Below are 19,801 nucleotides of genomic sequence, written 5' to 3'. Positions count from 1 at the left end.
GCTTTTTGGTCTCAGGATCCCGTTATACTCTTAAAACTTATTGAGGCTGTCAAAGAGCCTTTTGTTTCTCATGTGAGTAAACAGGTATTGTTAGTTACCATATTTGAAATGTAAACTGAGGCATTTAAAAATTATTCATTCCTTTAAAATCAACAATAACAATCTCATTACGTGGTATTACAAATGCTACATTTTTATATAAGATAACTATTATTCAAAATAAAATGTACTAAGAAGATGGACATTGTTTTACATTTTTTCAAAGCTCTTTATGTTTTTAGAATGTCTGGCTTATTAAGAGAAGACAGCTGGATTCTCGTAACTGCTTCTACATTCAACCTTGTTTAGCGGGGGGGTTTGTTTAAAGTATATGAAGACAGTGCACGTTGACTGTGGGTAGTGGTCTACACCAAAGCTGACAAGTGGTAATTTCTTTCATGGGACTGTGATGTGAAACCTGAAACCACAGGGATGAAATTTTCTCTGTTACCTTGAAACTTTTGATCTCTCCTGCTCTTAAAAATCATTTTTTTTTTTGACCCCTGCATGATTTAGTTACACCAGGCATTGGTCACTTTGAAAATACGGGTCCGCTAAATTCTAAAGATCTTCCAAATGATGATACATTATATTACATTTCATTCAGCTTTTTTTCAAAAAGCTGAAAGTATTAGGAAGCTATCAAACTCATGGTGAGTTTTCCAAAGTTTGAATGTTTACTGAAAAACCCAGATTTTATCATTGGCCGTAAATATTGTCAGTTAATTTGCCTCAAAGGGACAAATCCATACTTTGTTTATTTTCAGGAAAATGCCTTTTAAATACCTAAGTCTGAATAACAGGTTTTTGTCACTTGTTCTTTTTAATTAAAAATGGTGTTCTGTTGCGGCCGGGGCGGGGGGGGGGGGGGGGGGGGGAGGGGCGGGGGCGGGGGAGTGGTGGGCGGGGCAAGGCTAGTTCCGCTTTCAACTCCATCCCATAAGCGCTTTTACTTGAGACAAACATCATACTTCGGTATGTATGTGACACAGCTGCTTTATGCATACTCGCTTTCTCAGGAAAGAATATTAAAAAGAGGTGTACTCGGTGTCCAGAGTTACTAACGTTAATAGTTACTGCTTCATCAGGATTATGCCTGAGTGAAACTGGCACTCATTTTCCTTCAAGTGCTTGGAGGGGAAGAACGCAACGACCACCAGTATAGTCTGGTGTCTTTGCCTTGATCTGTGCCGATCGCCAGCTGTTTCACCAGCTCCCTGGCGCACTGTCTTTGCACCATCAGTGCAAATGTTAATCCGGTGAAGGAAGCAAGTGAGGTCTTAGTATTTTAAAATAGTTCTGACCTTGTGGACCCTTTGAAAGGGCCTGGGAGACCCATGAGTGCACAGACCACACTTTGAGCACCATGGGGCCAGAGGGGGAGGCCGAGGCCCTTAGCAGGGGCTGCAGGATTAGTCAGTGCTGTGCCGGGAAGGATGGGAGGGGAGAAGCCACGTGGTCAGATTTGTACTTTAGAGTGACCATGGTGGCCGCAGGGTGGAGCATCTTCAGGGGAGCTGGGAAGTTGGAACTGGACATCACTGCCAAAATTAGCCATGTTTTTTTGAGTTGCCAAATGCATGTGTAAGATTAAGTAAGCTCCCCATTTGTCAACACTTTGGAGTGGTGTCTTTATTCAAATCACATTCAACTGCATGAATAAATTAGGTTGCAGGTATTTCTGGGTGTTCCTGTGTCTGCTATGTGCGGGTTACTCGGTGGATGAATCCTAGGCATATATTCACGTGTCCGTGTGTATAAACTTGGATGTACAGGCACTGTTGGCTGGTCAGCCTCCCAGCCCATTACTTTCTGGCCCAGTTTGTTTTATCATCAGCAGTACATTCCTTGGACTATACACATTCATCCTATATCATATGTGGAAAACATTTGTTTACCATGGAGACCTCCCACTCAGGGGAAGTGTGGGAGACTCATTACTTAGTTAAAAGGTCCAGGTCAATGTATATTCAGAAGTAATCGCCCATCATTCGCTCAGGCCAGCAGTGCTAGCCTAGGATTCCATTCAGAAGCCCTGCCTCTCTGTGGGTCTCTTTAAAAACACTAAGCAAAAGACAATGGCTCTTCAAACTCAGCTGATTCCATTGTGATTGATCTCAGCCAATTTTTAAGGTAATTGATGATATTGCCTTAGTTGAGTCTGTTAGTGCAAATAATTATTAATCAATATGCTCTCAGCTCTTACTTGAGAGGATAATTCGAACACATGATTTATTCTGAATCATTTCAATTGAGCTACCTTTACAAGAGGAAAATCAATGGGCGAGTGCTCTAAAGCACTTTAATTATCTGCTGCTCCGTCCTCCTTTCCCAGCCGTATCTACCCGGTGGTTGGCTGTCCCACTCTGGCAAGGGTGACAGGAAGGTTTTCATTGCCGTGGGAGGAAGATAATATATAGCTCATCTTTGATTGACTAGGTTGATTAAAGTGAATGAGTTAAATGCCTTAAAAACAAAGCCTGGTGGCTTCACTTTCGGAGAGTGTAGTTAGTGCTGCCCTAGAAAACGAAGGAACACATCGCTGGTTTCCCTCCAGTTGGAAAGCGGTTTACTGTTGTGGGTGTGAATGTCGTGTAAGTCAGTTTACCCTGAAAACACAGGGAGACCAGGATCACAGAAGGAGATTCAGGGGGGAACATTTGGGGCTGCGCTTATATTGCCACCCCGTGGCCACGTGACTGCTTCAATCAGTTGTTGAAGATGCTTTGTGCCTTCCTTATGCTAAAACTTTCCGACCTGGGGTTCATTGTTTTGCCCTTTCAGGCAGTGTCTTGATGAATGTTGGGGTCTGATATTTTTTTCTGTGGGACAAGATGCAGAAGAAAATGATCCACACCAGGACTGATGCTGCCTCCGTCCCTGGAAGAGCTTCCAAGCATCTGTTTTGGTTGTGCTTGGGAAGGGTACAGGAATGTGTGGGTCTTGGCCGGGGACTTTCAAACGTGATTCTCACAGATGGGAATTTTCAACGACACTTCCCTGCATTTTCCTTGTAGAAGCATCGAGATGTTCTATTACATTTCTTGCCCAATACCATGCCTTTTGCTGCTATTATGGTGTCTCTAAATGGCCAGCTGTGAAGGTGTCCAGCAGCCTTCAAGACCAGTCCTTGAAGCCTCCACTCCCTCCCCCTGCCCCATGCCCTCCTGGGACCAAGACTCCACACACCAATAAACTGAAATCCAACTCATTGGTAGCCGCTGGCGCAGGGTCCTTTCTCCAGAAGGAGATGTTCTTACGCATTGAATAGAGTTCATATTATCAACTAAACAGTAGGAGAGAGCAAAGGTGGGTTCTGAAAGGACTTGGGGTTTTTCAACTTGGAGTTAGTACACAGGGAAGACCAAGAAAAACGAAGGCCTGCTTCTGGCCACAGGAAGTCACAGTACTGTTGGGAAGGGTTGGAGCGGAGAGGGGAGACATCAGATGTTAAGGAGACAGGGGCTGACCCCAGAAGGGCAGCGGGGAGGCAGATGTCTGGACCCTCAACACCCAGCGAAGAAGAAGGAGAGGCTGGTGGGTCACATGGACCCTTGAGGTTGACACTGCTCTGTGCCCCTTCCCACCCCTGCCCCAGCTGTTCCACTCAGTGTTCTCTGGGGATAGCAACTCACTCTAGGCTGATCAGAGAGCAACATAGGCATAAAATCTGGGGCCAGCCATGGTCTCTGAGATGACTTCTTCCATAATGACTCTCAGAGTCGCCTGTGGAGGCCAGGGGACCAGAGTGAGCTGCGACTGAGGGTCAGACCTCATATTCCAGCTCATATAAGCAGATCCACGTTGGAAAGTCTTTCTGACGGGGGCACTGGTGGGAAGCTGGCGGGTGTCTGGAAAAGTTGAGTCTCCTTTCCTCAAACATTCCCCGCCCCGCTCCGCCTGTATTTCTTCTCTCTTACGTTGTCTTCCTCCGTGCGCATCAGTTGAGTTAAAGTGTGAGAGGCTGACCCCTCTCCACTGCTCCCTGGAGGAGCTCCCTGGTCCAAGTTCAGGACGGGCACCTTGAGTGGCTCTGTGCACTTAGGCACAGCACCCACTCCTCGGAGGCAGAGTTTTCCTATCTCTCAAACGGGTGTAATGCTTTACTCGGGGGGTTGTTGTGAGAGTTAAATGGGGCACATCTCAGTGCACCTTCTAAACTGTGAAACTCTACAATATAACATACAGTATGTACACATGCGTGTGTATGTAATACAATATGTAAGGTGTTATTTTATTTTTTCAGTCTTACTATTCCTCCTTACCTACTCTGGGGCCCATCAAGGTTCCCGGTAACTGTTCCGGTTCCGAGATGAAGCCCTGAGTGGGAGCTGTGGTCACTGCTTGCCCTGTCACCTTGTCACCAAAGTTACTTAAATGTCCTAGAGCTGAAAAGTGAGAGAGAAAAGTATCCTAAAATAAATGCCATGTCTGGTTGCATAGAGAAGTTCAATAAATATCCAGCAAATGAAGGCATTAGTTACAGTGGTTCCTTTTTTTCCCTTTGTTTTTTGTTTTTGTTTCTGCTTTTAACATACGAGAAGACTCATTTAAAGCCTTGTCTCCTTCCTCTAGTGTGTTTGGAGACCTATATGACAGTGTGCCCTAATGTTGTGTAATAGTAATGACATGATCCAAAAGAGTGTTTTTCAGTACAAAGGAATGGATTTCTCAAAGAAGACTGATAAAAGTTGCCAAAGATATTTGTGGATCAGAACTCTGGGTAATGGTTACACAACCTCCCAACTGTATTCCCAGGTTTAAAGTGAAAAGAACAGAGATAAAGGCAGAAAGTACATGTGTAAAGATGCTATATGAATGGCTCCTCCAATCTACATAACAAAATAAGCCAGGGGTCTAGGCCCTAAAAGTGATGGTCACGGTGGCTTCCCTCATTCCAGAGGAAGGGCTGTGGTAGGTGACCAGCAGCACTTGTTTAAGCAGAACAGAGGAAGGCTGCAAAGCATTCAAGGCAGGAAGGGGCAATAAATACTACCCGCAGCTGGAACGGCAGGAGACCTTGAGGTGAGCAGAACGTAATCGCTCAAAGTGGAATTCGGCCCGGGCCTCCACCAAGGGACACAGCCAAGACCTCTGTCTCAGCTCCTCCCAACGGTGAGAAAGTGAGATGTGTAATTCCTTTCTGGAGGTGGGATTTGCTTTTCATGATAAGTTCTGATCTCTGTTGCAGGCTTTGAGTCTGATAACCAAGGGTCCCAAAATAGATCCTTGAGAAAAAAGTTAAAAATCCAAAGGCCTGCACAGAGTGATGTGCAGGCGTTGGTGATCTGGGTTGTATGTAAATCCACAACCCATTTAACAGAGGAGGACCCAGTTAGGGAGACTTGGTTTTCTTATAAGGCATGAATAAGTGCTCTGGGTAGTCTGCCCCTGTGGAAAACAGAAAAATGCTAATAATTTGCATTTATATAATATCCCTTGGCTTGTGGATCTGTAAGCACTTTGCAAACATTAATTAGTTCTCTAAACCCCCTGTGAGCCAGGGGTGCCTTCGGTAGCTAATCACGAAGCGGGGGCCAGAGATTCTTGCCGGAGTGGAGATCCAAGTTAGTCGAACACTGCAGGCCTTGGGAGCCAAGGAAGTTGCATGGAATTTTTATGAGAAAGAACCACAAAGGTACAATGTGTGGGAAATACACCTGGATTTTATGACCAGGTTGAATGAAGGTCTGTCCACTAAGAATTTAGTTTCTCTCCTGTGATTCCAGGCGTTTGTCGTGCAGTGTGCTGTGTGACTCTTTTGCCTCTCGCTGTTCCCTCTTCGTTATGAAAGCTCTGCTTGTACTTGGTCTGAAACCCCAGAGATCTGGGTTCAGTTCACCTCTGCCCAGTATAGGAGGACGGGCAGCAACTGGGCCATACTGGAAATCAGTATTTCCTTAGCGGTTTTAATAGTCAATTCAGAGACTCATTCATTCATTGATTTATTCCCTCAATCACTGCTTTATTTGGCAAACACAAGTTTTTGAATTTTCACTTCCTGTTAGACATTGGATTTATCCCCAAGGACTTAACTATGAGGAAAGCAATTCCTGCCTCATGGTCTACCGGCTCCGTGCTATTTTCTTTATTCTCCCCATGTCAGGTGAGTATTTTCGTTTCCCTAGCTTGCTTATCTGACAGAGCCTTAGGATCACTGAAATGTTTTTGCAATTTGGATGTAATTTACCAATAAACATTATGGACTTGAATTTCTTATGAGAAAGACACACTTTGCATGGAAGATAGCAATGGTGTGGCATAAAAGATCCCATTTACGTGTGTAGTGAAATCTCACTTATTCTAGCCTCTTGGAAAGAGTGTTGGAAATTGTGAAGTTCAAGTTTTAACTTGTTTTTTAAAGAAATATAATATTTTTAAAAAAGAAGTGCATCAATAGTTTGAAGCTAGGCCAACAAAGTGTTGCTTATTAGGGGGACTGGGAGTTTGCTTGTACTGAATAGATAAGGTTTGTTCGTGAGCTTCTGGCCTGCATCACCTGGAGCAGATGGGTACTTCTGAAGTGCTTTTTCTTTTTTTTTTATTGACTTTTTTTTTTTTTTACTGGAGTATAGTTGCTTTACAATGTTGTGTTAGTTTATACTGTACAGCAAAGTGAATCAGCTATACATACACATATACCCCCTCTCTTTTAGATTTCCTTCCCATTTAGGTCAAGGCAGAGAGCACTGAGTAAAGTTCCCTGTGCTATACAGTAGGTTCTCATTAGTTATCTATTTTATATGTAGTATCAATATATTGGGAGATGTCAATCCCCATCTCCCAATTCATCCTACCCACCCCCTTCCCCCTTGGTATCCATACGTGGGTTCTCTACGTCTGTGCTTGAGAGCTGGTTATAGCAGTTGTTTCCTATGATAGATTCCCATTGTGTTTGATTTTTTAAAAATACAGGTAATTGCACAACAACTCTCTATAGATTAGTGCACAAGCCAACTTCAATCTGGCTCTCTTCCCAACTTATAAGAACGAGCGATATATGAATTGCTGAAATAGATCCTGTGTTCACACATGTGTATATCTGTACCGTGGTGCAAATCAGATGAAATGGTTAAATCATTGTGGGAGAGCTAAATCATGTTTATGTTACTTTCAAGTTAGCTAGCATATAAGGAGAGATCTATTTGGGGGAAAAATGTATATTTTTTTTCAAGTATTTTTGAGCTCTAGGAAAAAGGATGAGGTTATGCTATTGCTCCCAAAGTCTTTGCTGAGCTGGCTGCCAAGACAGTGAAACAGGCGTGGACTGAGGAAGAAGAGAGCTCTGTTCGGTGTGTGTAAAAGATCAAACAGGTCCGGACTCCTCCAAGAAAGACACACAGTTTCTTTCAGGATGTTGCCAGCTGGGTTTGCTGTGCAGTGGTGTTAAGCTTTACGGATTGAAAACATCTGGCTTTTCACCAGCCGTGTGTACTCAGAAGGAGAGCAGTGTTAGCCGAAGTAAATTCACCAAATTCTTATCTGACACATTTAGTTGACCCTGATATGATAAGTTGGGGCCATTTCTGAGGATGAATCATGTTTCCAGCTGTGCAACTTTTCCCTTCGATCCTTCCCCTGCCTTTGGAAGAATCTGGGTTTTAAAATTTGGAGCTATGCCTTTATTGGGGGCTTTCAAATGCAACTGTCAGGTCAGTAGCCATGTCTGAAAGCACCAATGTGAGTTGCATAGAGGTCAAACAATGTTTCCTGTAGGGACGTCCTGAATTATGAAGCTGCAAAGCAATCACACGTAACCAGGTGTCAGCAGGTTTCAGGAAGATGGCTTGTTACCTATGGCTGTTAAGATTTCTGGTGTTAACTGATTTTGGAGAAAAGAAAGCAAATTTGTAGATAGTAGAAAAGTTTGTATGTATCTACCAGACACATACTGGGAAACAAGAACAAATTATAGTGATGGGACTCTTGGTTGTGTTTACCTTCTGAAAGCATCCTTTATGGCTTGGAGGCCCTTTCCTTCTTCAGCATTTTACAGAAGTGGTGGGGAGACGTTGAGGCTGAAACTTCCTCTAAGTCTCTCTCCTAATTTTAGCATGTGAATGTGTTTTAACTTGCAAGATGGACATTATACAGATTTGTATTTTTGAACAGCGGTCCACACACCAAATGTTGGTTAATTGGATCATAGCTTCCTACTGAGTTAAGGCTTCAGAGCTGACTGATCCATGTTTATAATTGGTCTGCCCTTGTCGTTGGTCTTGGCACTTTAGCTTTAAGTGTCTCCCGAAGTTAATGACCTGTTAAAAACAAAATCCACTAGAGAAAGTTCTTAAAAGAGACTGGTCAAGCCAGGAATATTTATATTGTGTCAGCAGTAATTTTGCACACCTATTGTGTGCCAGGCATGTATCCGCACAATAATCCCATCAAGATGGTGGCAATTATCTTCATTTTACATTGAGGCTCAGAGAGGTGAAGTAGCTGGCCCCAGGTCACACAGCTAGTAAGTTCCTGTGTTAGTTGCCTCCCTGGTGACCAAAAATATGTTGGAGTTTAGGTAATCACCTTGGATTACTTAGCCTAGCCCCTTTTCCAATTTTAAAGAGCTCAGAAGATGAAAAGGAAGCCCTTGAGTATGCAGGGTGAGTACCAAGCACTGAGCTGAATACTCTTCCCCTTGCTAATGAGGCTTTTCTTGTTCCACAGGCACATTTCTTGTTGCCCCAGGGCCTTTGCACTTGCTCTTTCGACTATGTGTAATTCTGTTTCCCCAGATCACCATGTAACATAGATGTACTTTTCTCCTTCTTGGAGAGCCCATCGGACCACACTGCCTCAACAAAACTTCAGCTCAAACCACTCCAGAGCCTGTACTCCCTGTGGATGCTGAGAACTGGCTTCTCCTGTTTCTCTAGGTTATTGGCATTCTGTGCTAGTAAGGAGTTTTAGCCACAGACTGGCCTAAGCATACCTGCCCCCACTGCACACATACCCATTCTTCTTTTTAACATGTTCCTAAAGGAAGCAGTTAAGAAACAGGCTCTATTAAAAATATGGCATTGTTCTGTTTGGTGGATATAGTGATTCTTTTCATTGATTTTCATCCTGGACTTCATTTTCCCTATTCATAAGCCTGAATATGTGTTTTGTGTAGGTTTGCTGGATTAGAATCAGATAACAACTGGAAGATAATTTCATTGAGGACAGATGTAGCCAAGCATGTGGTATTCGCATGAGTTATATGGAGAAAGTCAAGTCACGTTAGGAACAAATGAGTTCTGAGTTTCTTTTGAGTCTGGGGACATTTATTTATCTTGGATTGTCACAGAGATTTTCTGGACTGTTTTTCTGTAATTACCTTGATTAATATTTAAGTGGTATGTTTACATTTTGAGTTGATTTATGCGACGCTTTGCTTTTCCTCCACTGAAACACCCAGGTTTCTCACGTTACCACATGATAGAAACCATCTCCCCACTCCAGGTCCCCAGTTGAAGGATGGCAGCACACCCACGCGGATATTCTGAAGCAGCAGTCTTCCCACAGCCGAAATGTTCCACCAGAGGGCTGCCCTTCCAGATCCCCATGCTATTTATAGATACCTCCACTCAGGGCCTCTGTGACCTGCAGTAAATTTAAAAACACACCCCCTAAACTCGGTGTGTGTGTGCGTGCCTGTGTGCACGTGCTGTAAACGAATCGCCTGTGTGTTACTTTTCTGTTGGAAGGGCAGGGGGAGATATTGGCATCTCCCCCCTCCTCCACCCTGGTGTTTTCCTGGCTTTGCTCTCCCTCAGTTTCTGTGGGAGGGGGGCCTTGGGGCAGGGGCCTTGCAGAGGCCACCAGCCACTGACAGCTCCAGGAACCTGGTATCCAGTCCTGATTCCAGTGCTTTCATATCACATTCTAAAGAAATCATCTCTCATTCCATCATTAGTGAAACAGTCCTAATCATATACTGTGCTCTTGTTAAAGTTACGAAAGCACTGTGTTAGCTGACCACCGTGCGGATTATGGGAAGTGAAAATGATCATATCTGTGATCCCCCAGTTGCTTTTTCCCTTCCTTCTATCCCAAAGCATTCTTTTTTGGAGCTGGCAGTGTTCATCCCTTTATATACTCCAACCCCTACGCCTCAAGGTCCAGCATTTCATGACGAATTTAGATGGAGGCAGGTCCCTCCATTTCTACATGGTGATTGCAGATAATTCCATAAAAGCCACTCAGTAAGAAGGACCGGTGAGGGTTACTTTCTTATCCCTGTTTTTCCTTAGGAGACTTTCTTACGCTAAAGGTCAGTGTTTGTGAAGCATTCTGGCTCATGGGTTTCTTTTTTCACAGAAACATGAAAACTCATTATCTTGTCTTAAAAAGAAAAAAATATTGGCATCCACGTCTCTGTGGTCTGGTAGAAAGTGGGCTGTGGGCTGAGCTGACCTGTCCGCTGGACGCCTTGACTTTCATAATCTCTGTTTTTGCCGCTGAAATCTTAGGTTTTTCCATTTGCTAAACTTGGATGTGAATAAAGAAATCAACTTTGCTGTAGGTAATTATCTTAGAGGAGAGTTGATTGGTGACATGTTATTTTGTTAGAGAAATCTCAGCCTATTCACGATGCATCTTTTATCCCCTTGTCTCTATAAATGCACAACTTACAGAGATCTGCAACCCAAAAGGTATTGTTCTAATTAAATCAGTTTGATCAAACATAAAAATTTTATATATGTTACTTTTTACAGCAAAGACAATAGAAGATACTTCTGCAGAAGTATTCTTCTGGATACTTTAGGTTATGTTTTATTATTACAATACATTCTCAGGACCAATGATAGTAGTCTGTGGAAATAACTTTATAAGGTTGGAAGCACTTGAAGACCTTAAAGTGGCCGAGGGCTGCAAGCTCCCATAGGGGAAGAGCTGCCGCAGCAGATGAAGGGGCAAGGACCAGGGAAGCGAGGACTCCCTCTTTCTGGTGTCGCTCTGTTAACTGTGAGGGCGGACGTTGCAGCATCTTGAAAGCGGCTGTGATGTTCCCCAGCCCCGTGCGGGGCTTGCTTTCACGGGAACTCCTTGATCAGGCGTTCAACTAAAACGCGGCGGCTGGAAAGCAGTGCTTGTGTTCTAATTGCCCAGTGGGCTGAGGTCTGGGGACAATAAGTGGATATCAAGGAAGGGTCAGGCTTGAAAGCTGGCGGCCCAGTGAGCAGACCAAATCGGAGAGAAGAAAGGATGACTTTTTTTAATTTAATTTATTTTGTCTAAGATAGAGGTTTTCTTAAACATTTTGAAATCTGCTTGATGAAGACTCGTCAGATTGATTTGGGGGGGGCGGGTCTTTGTCTTATTTTTTATCCTCTTCCAGGATCTGCTTGGAGGGGCGGGGAGGTGGGGGGAAGGCGCAGGTCAGAGCAGTGCCCGTCGCTCGATTATTTCCTGCTCCCACTTCAACATCTGCGGTGCCAGAGTGCAGTGTTAAGTATTTGGTGTATTTTTAAAAGACTGCATGTCCTTCTGCTACTTTCTTGCCCTCCGTATGCATATATATAATGTAATGTATATATACATATGTGTTTATACATATTAATATACATAATGTCTATGTGTGTATATATGTATATCCATACTAGCCTTAGATTTTAAGATCAAGACATTTATAATAAAAGCAAATAATGGCACAGATTCCTCCAACCCCAATCCTTCTAGGAAGGATTTTTAAAGAAAAAAACCAATTTGTGCACAATTCCACATCACCTCCCACTGACAGTCTTGTACCAAGGAAGGCCCAGTGACTTCAGTTGCTTTGTCATTTAGGGTCTTATGATTGGCCGGCTTTCATCCCTATAGCGGGGCTTACCCCTTGCAAGCTTTTTTTTTTCTTTTTAATTGTAGTCATTTTCGGATCTGATTGCACCAGCCTTTGCCACACCGAAGTCCCTCACCCCAGAAGTCCAGACCTTTTCCAAGGCGTCTGATGGTATAGAGAGTGATTGGCAAGCCTAGGGTGGACTTGGGGGTGGGGTCTGCAGTGACTGGGACAGGTGGCAGGAGCTGCCCTAGAGACTAAACACAACACCACTGGGCCCATTATTTTGGTTGGAAATAAGTAAGAAAACCTTTCCTCAAAGTGGAAACAATAAACAAATTATCCACTTCCACCCTCAGCTACTTGAGGCTGTCTCTCAATAAACAAGTGGATTTTCTGCTAACAAACACTTTTATGAATTTAATCTCCAGTGCTCTGCTGCCCTTCCCCCCAGCTAATTTATGCTCACTAAAATTTTTCGTAATAACATTACACATTAGTGATACTGTCCCGATTTTTGCATCCTCGTGGCTTAGAAGTCTGTGACTGTCATTTAATTGCCAGACACTTTTTTTTAATTGGAATTAAAATTAAATTGATTCAACTCTTTTATATTTTCTTGAATCTAATAAATCAGGAAAGGGAAGTGGCAGCTCCGGCAGTCCACATGCAGACAAGCCCCAGTCACTTTAGGAGCATGGTGACAACCTCCTGTTTTATAATAACCTCTTATTTTAAAATCATGTCAAAGAGATGACTTTGAGTCCCAAAATATGAAATAAAATTTTAGAGAAGTGTATTTGTTGAATATTTGAATAAGAGCATTACCTTCTCTTTATCTATTTGTGGGTTGTTTTCAATCACCCTTGTATGAAGGATGCTCAGCAACTAAAGTCACTCTTTAATACAGTGAGAGGAGAAGAGTGGTGTAAGTATGAAAAATGTAGTATAAGAACTTAAACACCTCTTTTCTGTTTAGCAGTATAAGGGGATTTGAATGAACTGACACATGGGGATTTAACACTTACATTGTGAATATAATTTTGCGTTAAAACTCTCAATCACCCCATAAAATTGATTGTTTTAAATTCCCTTTCTTATATCTCCTGTATTCTTCACTCTGTATTACCTTCTAATACAAGGGAAAGTAGTAGCTTTATTAGACTTTTTTAAAATCCAGAATGTTCATTTATTAGAAACTGTCTGATACTTGAACATCTAAATAAAATACCCCATTGCTTGTCTGAGGAATATTTTTCCCCAAATGGAAATTTATTTTATGTGATTGTGCTGATGAAATTGCTTAGTACACTTTTCGAATCAAAAATTCATGGAGACCATTTAAATGTGCAAGTTTACGATCAAGTCTCTGGGGCCCTGGCACTGGCATATGGAAGCGTATTTAAGTTTATTTTTAATTTCCTTTATGGCTGGCATGGTTTCTTTGGGTTCACACACACACACACACACACACACACACACACACACACTAGCAGAATGCATAAACAGGGCTTTTCCAAGTTATCAAGGCAATTTTCTGAATGAGCTGCAACACTGAAATTAATATCTTTCTGTAGAGTCATCAGGACAAAAGCCCGTCATCTGCCAGCACTGCCTGATGCTTAACTCACTGTGACATTAATGTGGGTCCTGTGTATAGAAGGAAGTGTGATCAGGGGAAACAGGCGATTCCTTTAGCCTGCGTGCAGTTAAATCCCATTATGGTACCTATTCCGTCTTAATTAGTTCTCATCATATAATGTGATGTGGCCAGATTGATCCCATTAATAATGATGATGCTGTAATAACTTGGCCATTATAGGTCCTAGGAACTCCAAGTGTCAAATGAAGCATTTGTATTATTTTAAAAATACAATGAATTTTAAATTAATTTTGAAGTGATTTTGTATTATAAATAAAATAAAATCCTTGAAGTTTAACAAATGCTGTTCTTTCCTGTGCTAACTAAAAAAGGCAGCTCTCCCTTATCAGTTATTCTTTTTTCTCAGTGAAACTGTATGTAGAAACTTAGTATATAAAACTAATCAAAGCAATCGTATTTTATTAACATAAACTTTGTTTTAAGGTCAAAGGTATTACGTTTATTTATTCTTGATGTAAGTCATTGAGAATTTTGAGTCACCTCTACAGACTCTTAGAATTCTGAGAAATATTTTTTGGAAAGCGTCCGCTTACTGGCTGGAATCCACACTCTTTGATTTGATGATTTTCTTACTTTCGCCACAACCTAAATTTCTACCTGATGTGTCCCTTTTGCACCAGCCAGACAGGTGAGCATCAGGGTTCCAGGACTGCACACCCTCAGTCTGAAATGCTTTTCCCTCCTCGTTCTTTCCACATTTTTCCTGACCTTCAAGAATAACTCAGAATCTTCTTTCTTGTAATTCGTACCATTTCATGACATCTCTTGCATTAATATCCTTCGCTCTGTAAAGCTGTTTAACTGCTTACATGTATGTATCTCGTCCTCCCACCTAGATTGCAAACTTCCACAGTTCAAAAATAAGAAGAAAAATTAGCACTGTTCCCAAACTCAGCCTAGCATTGTGCTGTGCATATAGTTGCTGTTCAGCTGATACTTGAAGGGTGAATTTGATAGTCGTATCTTTGAAAAGTCCATTTTGAGCAGTCCTACTCAAATAGGTAGCACTTAAGTTTATTTCCGTTTGGCCGTGTGTAAGTTGGGGTACATTTTCCTCGAGAGCATCATTATGCTTCAGGACCCATACTTGGGTCAGCCACCCAACCAGCACAAAGGACATTGTTTCCGTGACCAAGAGGCCAACCGTGTAACATGTTGGAAGAAATGCTTCCTATACCTGCCCGAAGGATGGGAGGCTGTGGCCTTGGGGCCTCAGCTGCAGAAGAACTCAGAGCAGGGATGGGAGCCCATAGCTGGGACTCTGAGGGCCACTCTGAGGGCTGCCCTTCTTCACTTGCTGTAAGAAGAGGACCTTCTTTCTTGGAGCCCAGGTGCTCTCATGTGGAAAATGAAGGGCAGTGACCGGGTGGCTCCTTCAGTGGCAGGGTGTGTGCATGGGTTTTCCAGAATCTGGGATGACCTCGCCCTTGGAGATGCAGTCAGATAGCATGGTTTGGAAGTTGGAGGGCTTGCTAAGTCCTTTTCCTAGCGTTGCCATTGTGGTGGGATACTCAGAAAGCTTCTTCTCTTCTTTCGTTTACCCGAGAGGAGAAAGGTAGCATTCTTCATCTTAACAAGGTTCCTGTAAAGCTGCATGTATGAAAAGTGGGCCCATTCACCCCCTAGGGGAGGAAAGAAGGTACACGTTTTTCATCAAACCTTTTGTGCAAGTAGTGAATGTTTTCTCAGCGCATGTGTGTTTCCTTACCCAGCTCCAACCTCAGCCTCTGCCCTCAGCCCCTCCCTCCAGGTGACAAGTAGAATCAGCGTTATTGCATGCTGAGCAGCATGAATTCTGACATTGTATAGAAACGGCTATGGCTGTTGGTACAACCTTGTAAAATTATCAGCTGAGATTTACCAGGACCCTGTGATATGGTTATAGAGGACGTGCAGGTGGTTTCGTGGTCAACTCAGAAAGCATGCTGAGGGTTCTGGAGAATTCAGGAAGGAAGGAGACAGTCCACACCCTCACAGAGGTTAAAATCTAGTTGTGAAAATAAGGCATCCATATGTGCAAAACTCAGGCGTGCAAAAGACCAACCGATGTCTTACTAATTAGTCATGTGGTAAACAAAAAGTGCTTGAATTCAAAACAGGCCGTCTCTCCGATGTCCGAAGTGATTTGGAAGATTTTGTGAAAGAATTCCCAGTCGGATTAGGATGTAAAGTGGTAGCAGAGCTGTTTATGAGGAATATTTACTGTTTCTTATTTGTTTTCTCATTGTTCATGTGTCATAATGAATACATTGCTTCTAATCAGTGAATATTGTTATGTAAATTTCAGAGCAATTATCTATACCTTTTTAGCAGGGTATTTTAATTCTCATTTATGTAATTTTGCTTGTTGTTTTTTTTTTTTTTTTTGTCACCAAACAAGTAGGAATCTCAGGCAGCCCCGAGATCTGTAAACATGGTATTAAATGACTTATGTGACGAGCAGCGTGGGTGGTTACATCCTTGCTGCTCTAATGGGGTCCATGGACCAGTGGCATCAGCATTACCTGGGAGCTTGTTATAAATGCAGAATTTCAGGCCCTACCTGAGACCTGCTGAATCAGAGTCTGAATTTTCACAAGGTTCCCGAATAACACACGTACAGTTTACTCAGTTCCATTCTCACCGATTCTGTGGGAGCTTTTTACAAAATTGTGAAGGTGAGTGCTTCTCCATATACATATAATCACTATATGTGTAATTTTCCCTGAGCATATGACACATCATTGAAAAGAATGACGTTTTAGAGTCTTCTGGATGACTGATTGCTGGCTATAGTTAAAAGTTAAGTGAGTACCTAAACTATTTCCCCAGCACTTGAAATTTTTCAAAACTCAAACCATCCTTTGGAAAACATTGTTTTCCCTTTTATATCTGAGTCCACATGAATTCAATTTTTGTGGGAAATTTAAGCCACATGTTTCTGATTCGTTTGCACTTAACCCTTGAGAAGGTTGTGTTACAACAGCAATTGCCTGTCCAAAAAAATCTCAGTCTTGGAGTAAATCCTTCGTAAGGGCAGAGAGAAATGGGGGAAAGTCACTGGAAAGACCCCAGAGAAATTGGGGTTTGGGTTCCAGGCTCTGAGCCTGGAGACAGATCTGTGCACCCTCCCTGTGCGGACAGCTTCTGTTTCACACATCCTTGGTGGGGTGACGTCAGAGGATTGTACAGGCTTAGGTGCTGAGAAGGAACAGGACACGGGTAGGTCAGGCAGCCTAGCCCAAATCCATACTTTTACTAACCATACATTGACATTTCCTCTCCCTTTCTTCTACAAATTGAATTTATATCATTCTGTGAGATTTCTGTGTTTTGACCCTCCGGCAGGAACCTTATCCATATTTCCTATTAGCGACCTCTTAGCCATGCTGACAATGTGGACAAAGGCCGCTGGGGAAGCCCCAGTGTGCGATGAACCTACAAAAAGCAACCTTGGTTACCTTTACTCTGAGTATTATAGTTTGAGCTGATGTGTACCAGAAAAATTTTAAGATGCATTAAAGCTTCTTTTTGCCTCTCGGTAAAGCTTGAGTTCTAGCTTGCCGAATCATATATTCAACGTGACACCCTTTTTTCCCCTGACTGATGGCTAGTATGTATAAACACATGTGTCCACATACGAGACTATATGTCGTGAATAAAAAGTTGAGTGTTTACAGTGGGAGAAAACAATGGTCAGTAAATCATGTTTTCTGTTTAGGCATCTCCCCTTACATTTAGTGAGTTTTGTTTAGATAAGAGGACTTGGCTGGATTACAGTTCTTAGTAGCCATTGATAAATGAAAGGGCATTTGAATTCCGTGTCTAACACATTATTCTAAGGAGCCAGCAAATACATATTCATATGACAGATGCTCTAATCAAAGCTGAAGGTCTTACTTAAATATTTTAAAAAGCAACCTTGGCTCTGGAAGGCGGAGAGAATGCTAGCTGAGATTGTGATGGTGATTTGGCCAGATTTCCCCATGCTGTAGGCTTTCGCACAGTCGTCCTTTGTGGCGGCACCTAATACCTTCAAACATGCCCTGCCCGTTCTCTGGAAAGAAACCTTTTCTGCTCTGTTGTCAGCTGCCTGACTCTTCCTCCCGGGATCACTCCATGTCCGCCTGTGAGTCTTCCGTGTACCCTCTGCCTAGGGTCGGTGTCCACCATCTGTGCTCCCCACACATTCTGGGCTTCCCTCTGTCCTAACATGTGTCACTCTGGTGTATAATTAACTGTTTACGTGCCTGTCTTCCCCAGGGTAGTGACTCTGTGTTGCCCTGTGCCTACCACCCATACACATCTGAGTTGTTGGATGGATAAACCTGTGACCTCAATAGTATATATGTGTGTGTGTGTGTGTGTGTGTGTGTGTGTGTGTGTGTGTGTGTGTGTATTGTTTGGCTGTGTTGGGTCTTCGTCGCTGCCCGCGGGCGTTCTCTAGTTGCTGCGAGTAGGGGCTACTCTTCGTTGCGCTGCACGGGCTTCTCGTTGTGGTGGCTTCTCTTGTTGCGGAGCACGGGCTCTAGGCACGCAGGCTTCAGTAGTTGTGGTATGCGGCGGTCTCAGTGGTTGTGGTGCACGGGCTTAGTTGCTCCATGGCATGTGAGATCTTCCCGGACCAGGGCTTGAACCCGTGTCCCCTGATTGGCAGGTGGATTTTTAACCACCGCACAACCAGGGAAGTCCCTTCAATAGTGTCTTAAACCAGCTCTTAAAAGCTAAACCTCTTCTAAGGATGCCGGACTTAAAATTTGAGCCTGTGGATTAAGTCTGTGGAGGATTCTGCAAGCAAATCTAGTGTTGTCGGTTCATGTCATACGGAAGCTGAACCTTGATTCTCTGCGTCTGATCTGGGCTCTTCTGGGCTGGTGACCTCTCAGATGCCCTCTCTGGGTCGTAGGTCACTGTGAAGGAATGTGGCGGCTCACTTGGACCATCAAGACTAGAGAAGGAATCCAAGCAGAAGTGGCCAAGGAGCCTTTGTTCTGTCCTTGGAAGTTAATGCTATGTGGTTTCCATTCAGTTATCCCACTCCATACCTCACTGCTCCATTCTTTTTTTTTTTTTTTTTTTTTTTTTTTTTTTTGCGGTACGCGGGCCTCTCACTGCTGTGGCCTCTCCCGTTGCGGAGCACAGGCTCCGGACGTGCAGGCTCAGCGGCCATGGCTCACGGGCCCAGCCACCCTGTGGCATGTGGGATCTTCGCAGACCGGGGCACGAACCCGTGTCCCCTGCATTGGCAGGCGGACTCTCAACCACTACGCCACCAGGGAAGCCCCAGTGCTCCATTCTTTAGGTTGTTGGAAATGTATCCCAATTTTAAAGACTTTCACAGATGACATTTTCACAGTTTCCTTCTCTAACCTCTTCCATTATTCACTTAATAAGTCTCACTGCCGGAAATGTATTCTCTTGTTCTAATCTAAATCCCTCAATGCCCGTTGTCCTCCATTCAGTCCCCAGCAGAGAGGTGGAAGCAGCTGGCCACCTCCAAGTGGTCTTCCCTGGCCATCCCTTGGATCGTGTATCATCTCCTTAGGATTTCCAAAAGTTTCTCATTATATTTGTGAGTAAAAACAAAACTTGAACTTTCAGCTCCAAGTTTATCACCAAAATATGCAGCTTGCTTTGTCGTCTCCTGCTCTCCTATGAGTCTTCTCCCAGGCTGTTTTCCTGTCTCCTTTTGTCACCATCTCGGGACACCAAACTTATTCCTGTGCTCTGTCCTGCGTCTGGTCTTCCCCTGCAATTGTAAGCTTCTAGAAAGCAAAGATTGCATGCCTCCTCTTTGTGTTTCCTGCTACACATAGTACATTGAAATTGAATTTGCAGCAGCTGTTCCTTTCTTTGACATGCGTGGCATCAGTTCGTCAGAAGTTAATTACAAAATGTAGCTGGCAAACTTAATTCCTACTCACAGGGAAAAGTCTGTATAGAGAAGAGGCATTTTAGAAGAAGAAGTTCAGCACCAAAATTCAATGTGAAAAGTGCAGTGTGGAACAGATAAGATTCTGTGGTATGCATTTCAGAATTCTTTGTTTGTCAACAAGGCAGCAGACATTTCTAGACAGCATTAAAGCGTATTCCATTAAGTGTATTTCCATGGTGCAATCCAATATAGAAAGTGGATTTGTCGGTATTATGGATAATTAGGATACCAGTAACACCAATAATTACTGTGAAAGGATTTTGTATGGCATAATTAATGCCCTCAAACTATTAGAAATTCTTGGATGAAAGAAGTGGGAGTTTTGGTTTTGAAAAGACAAAAGCAAACCATGTTTGAAATATGTTACCAAACATCATGTTTTGTGAGCACAGGTTGGCAAAACATCAGGACACAGCTGTTG

The 19,801-nt window shown here is 43.1% G+C and overlaps 1 protein-coding gene across 21 annotated transcripts in view; it reads left to right on the top strand.

Moving 5' to 3' along the window:
* PARD3 (par-3 family cell polarity regulator) overlaps positions 1-19,801 on the top strand; it is a 677,665-nt gene that overhangs the window by 552,218 nt on the left and 105,646 nt on the right. Inside the window, exon 23 of one of the 21 annotated variants that reach the window (XM_033439332.2) lies at positions 9,484-9,613. The exons of the other annotated variants lie outside the window; for them this stretch is intronic. Coding sequence (XP_033295223.1) covers positions 9,484-9,598 — 115 coding nt within the window. The 3' untranslated portion in view covers positions 9,599-9,613. Of the gene's footprint in view, positions 1-9,483; positions 9,614-19,801 lie in introns of those variants that run through there. 21 annotated transcript variants of the gene reach the window in all.

Source organism: Orcinus orca, chromosome 2 (genome assembly GCF_937001465.1).
Source record: "Orcinus orca chromosome 2, mOrcOrc1.1, whole genome shotgun sequence".
NCBI classification, from domain to species: domain Eukaryota; kingdom Metazoa; phylum Chordata; class Mammalia; order Artiodactyla; family Delphinidae; genus Orcinus; species Orcinus orca.
This window is presented reverse-complemented; position numbering and strand designations above follow the sequence as displayed.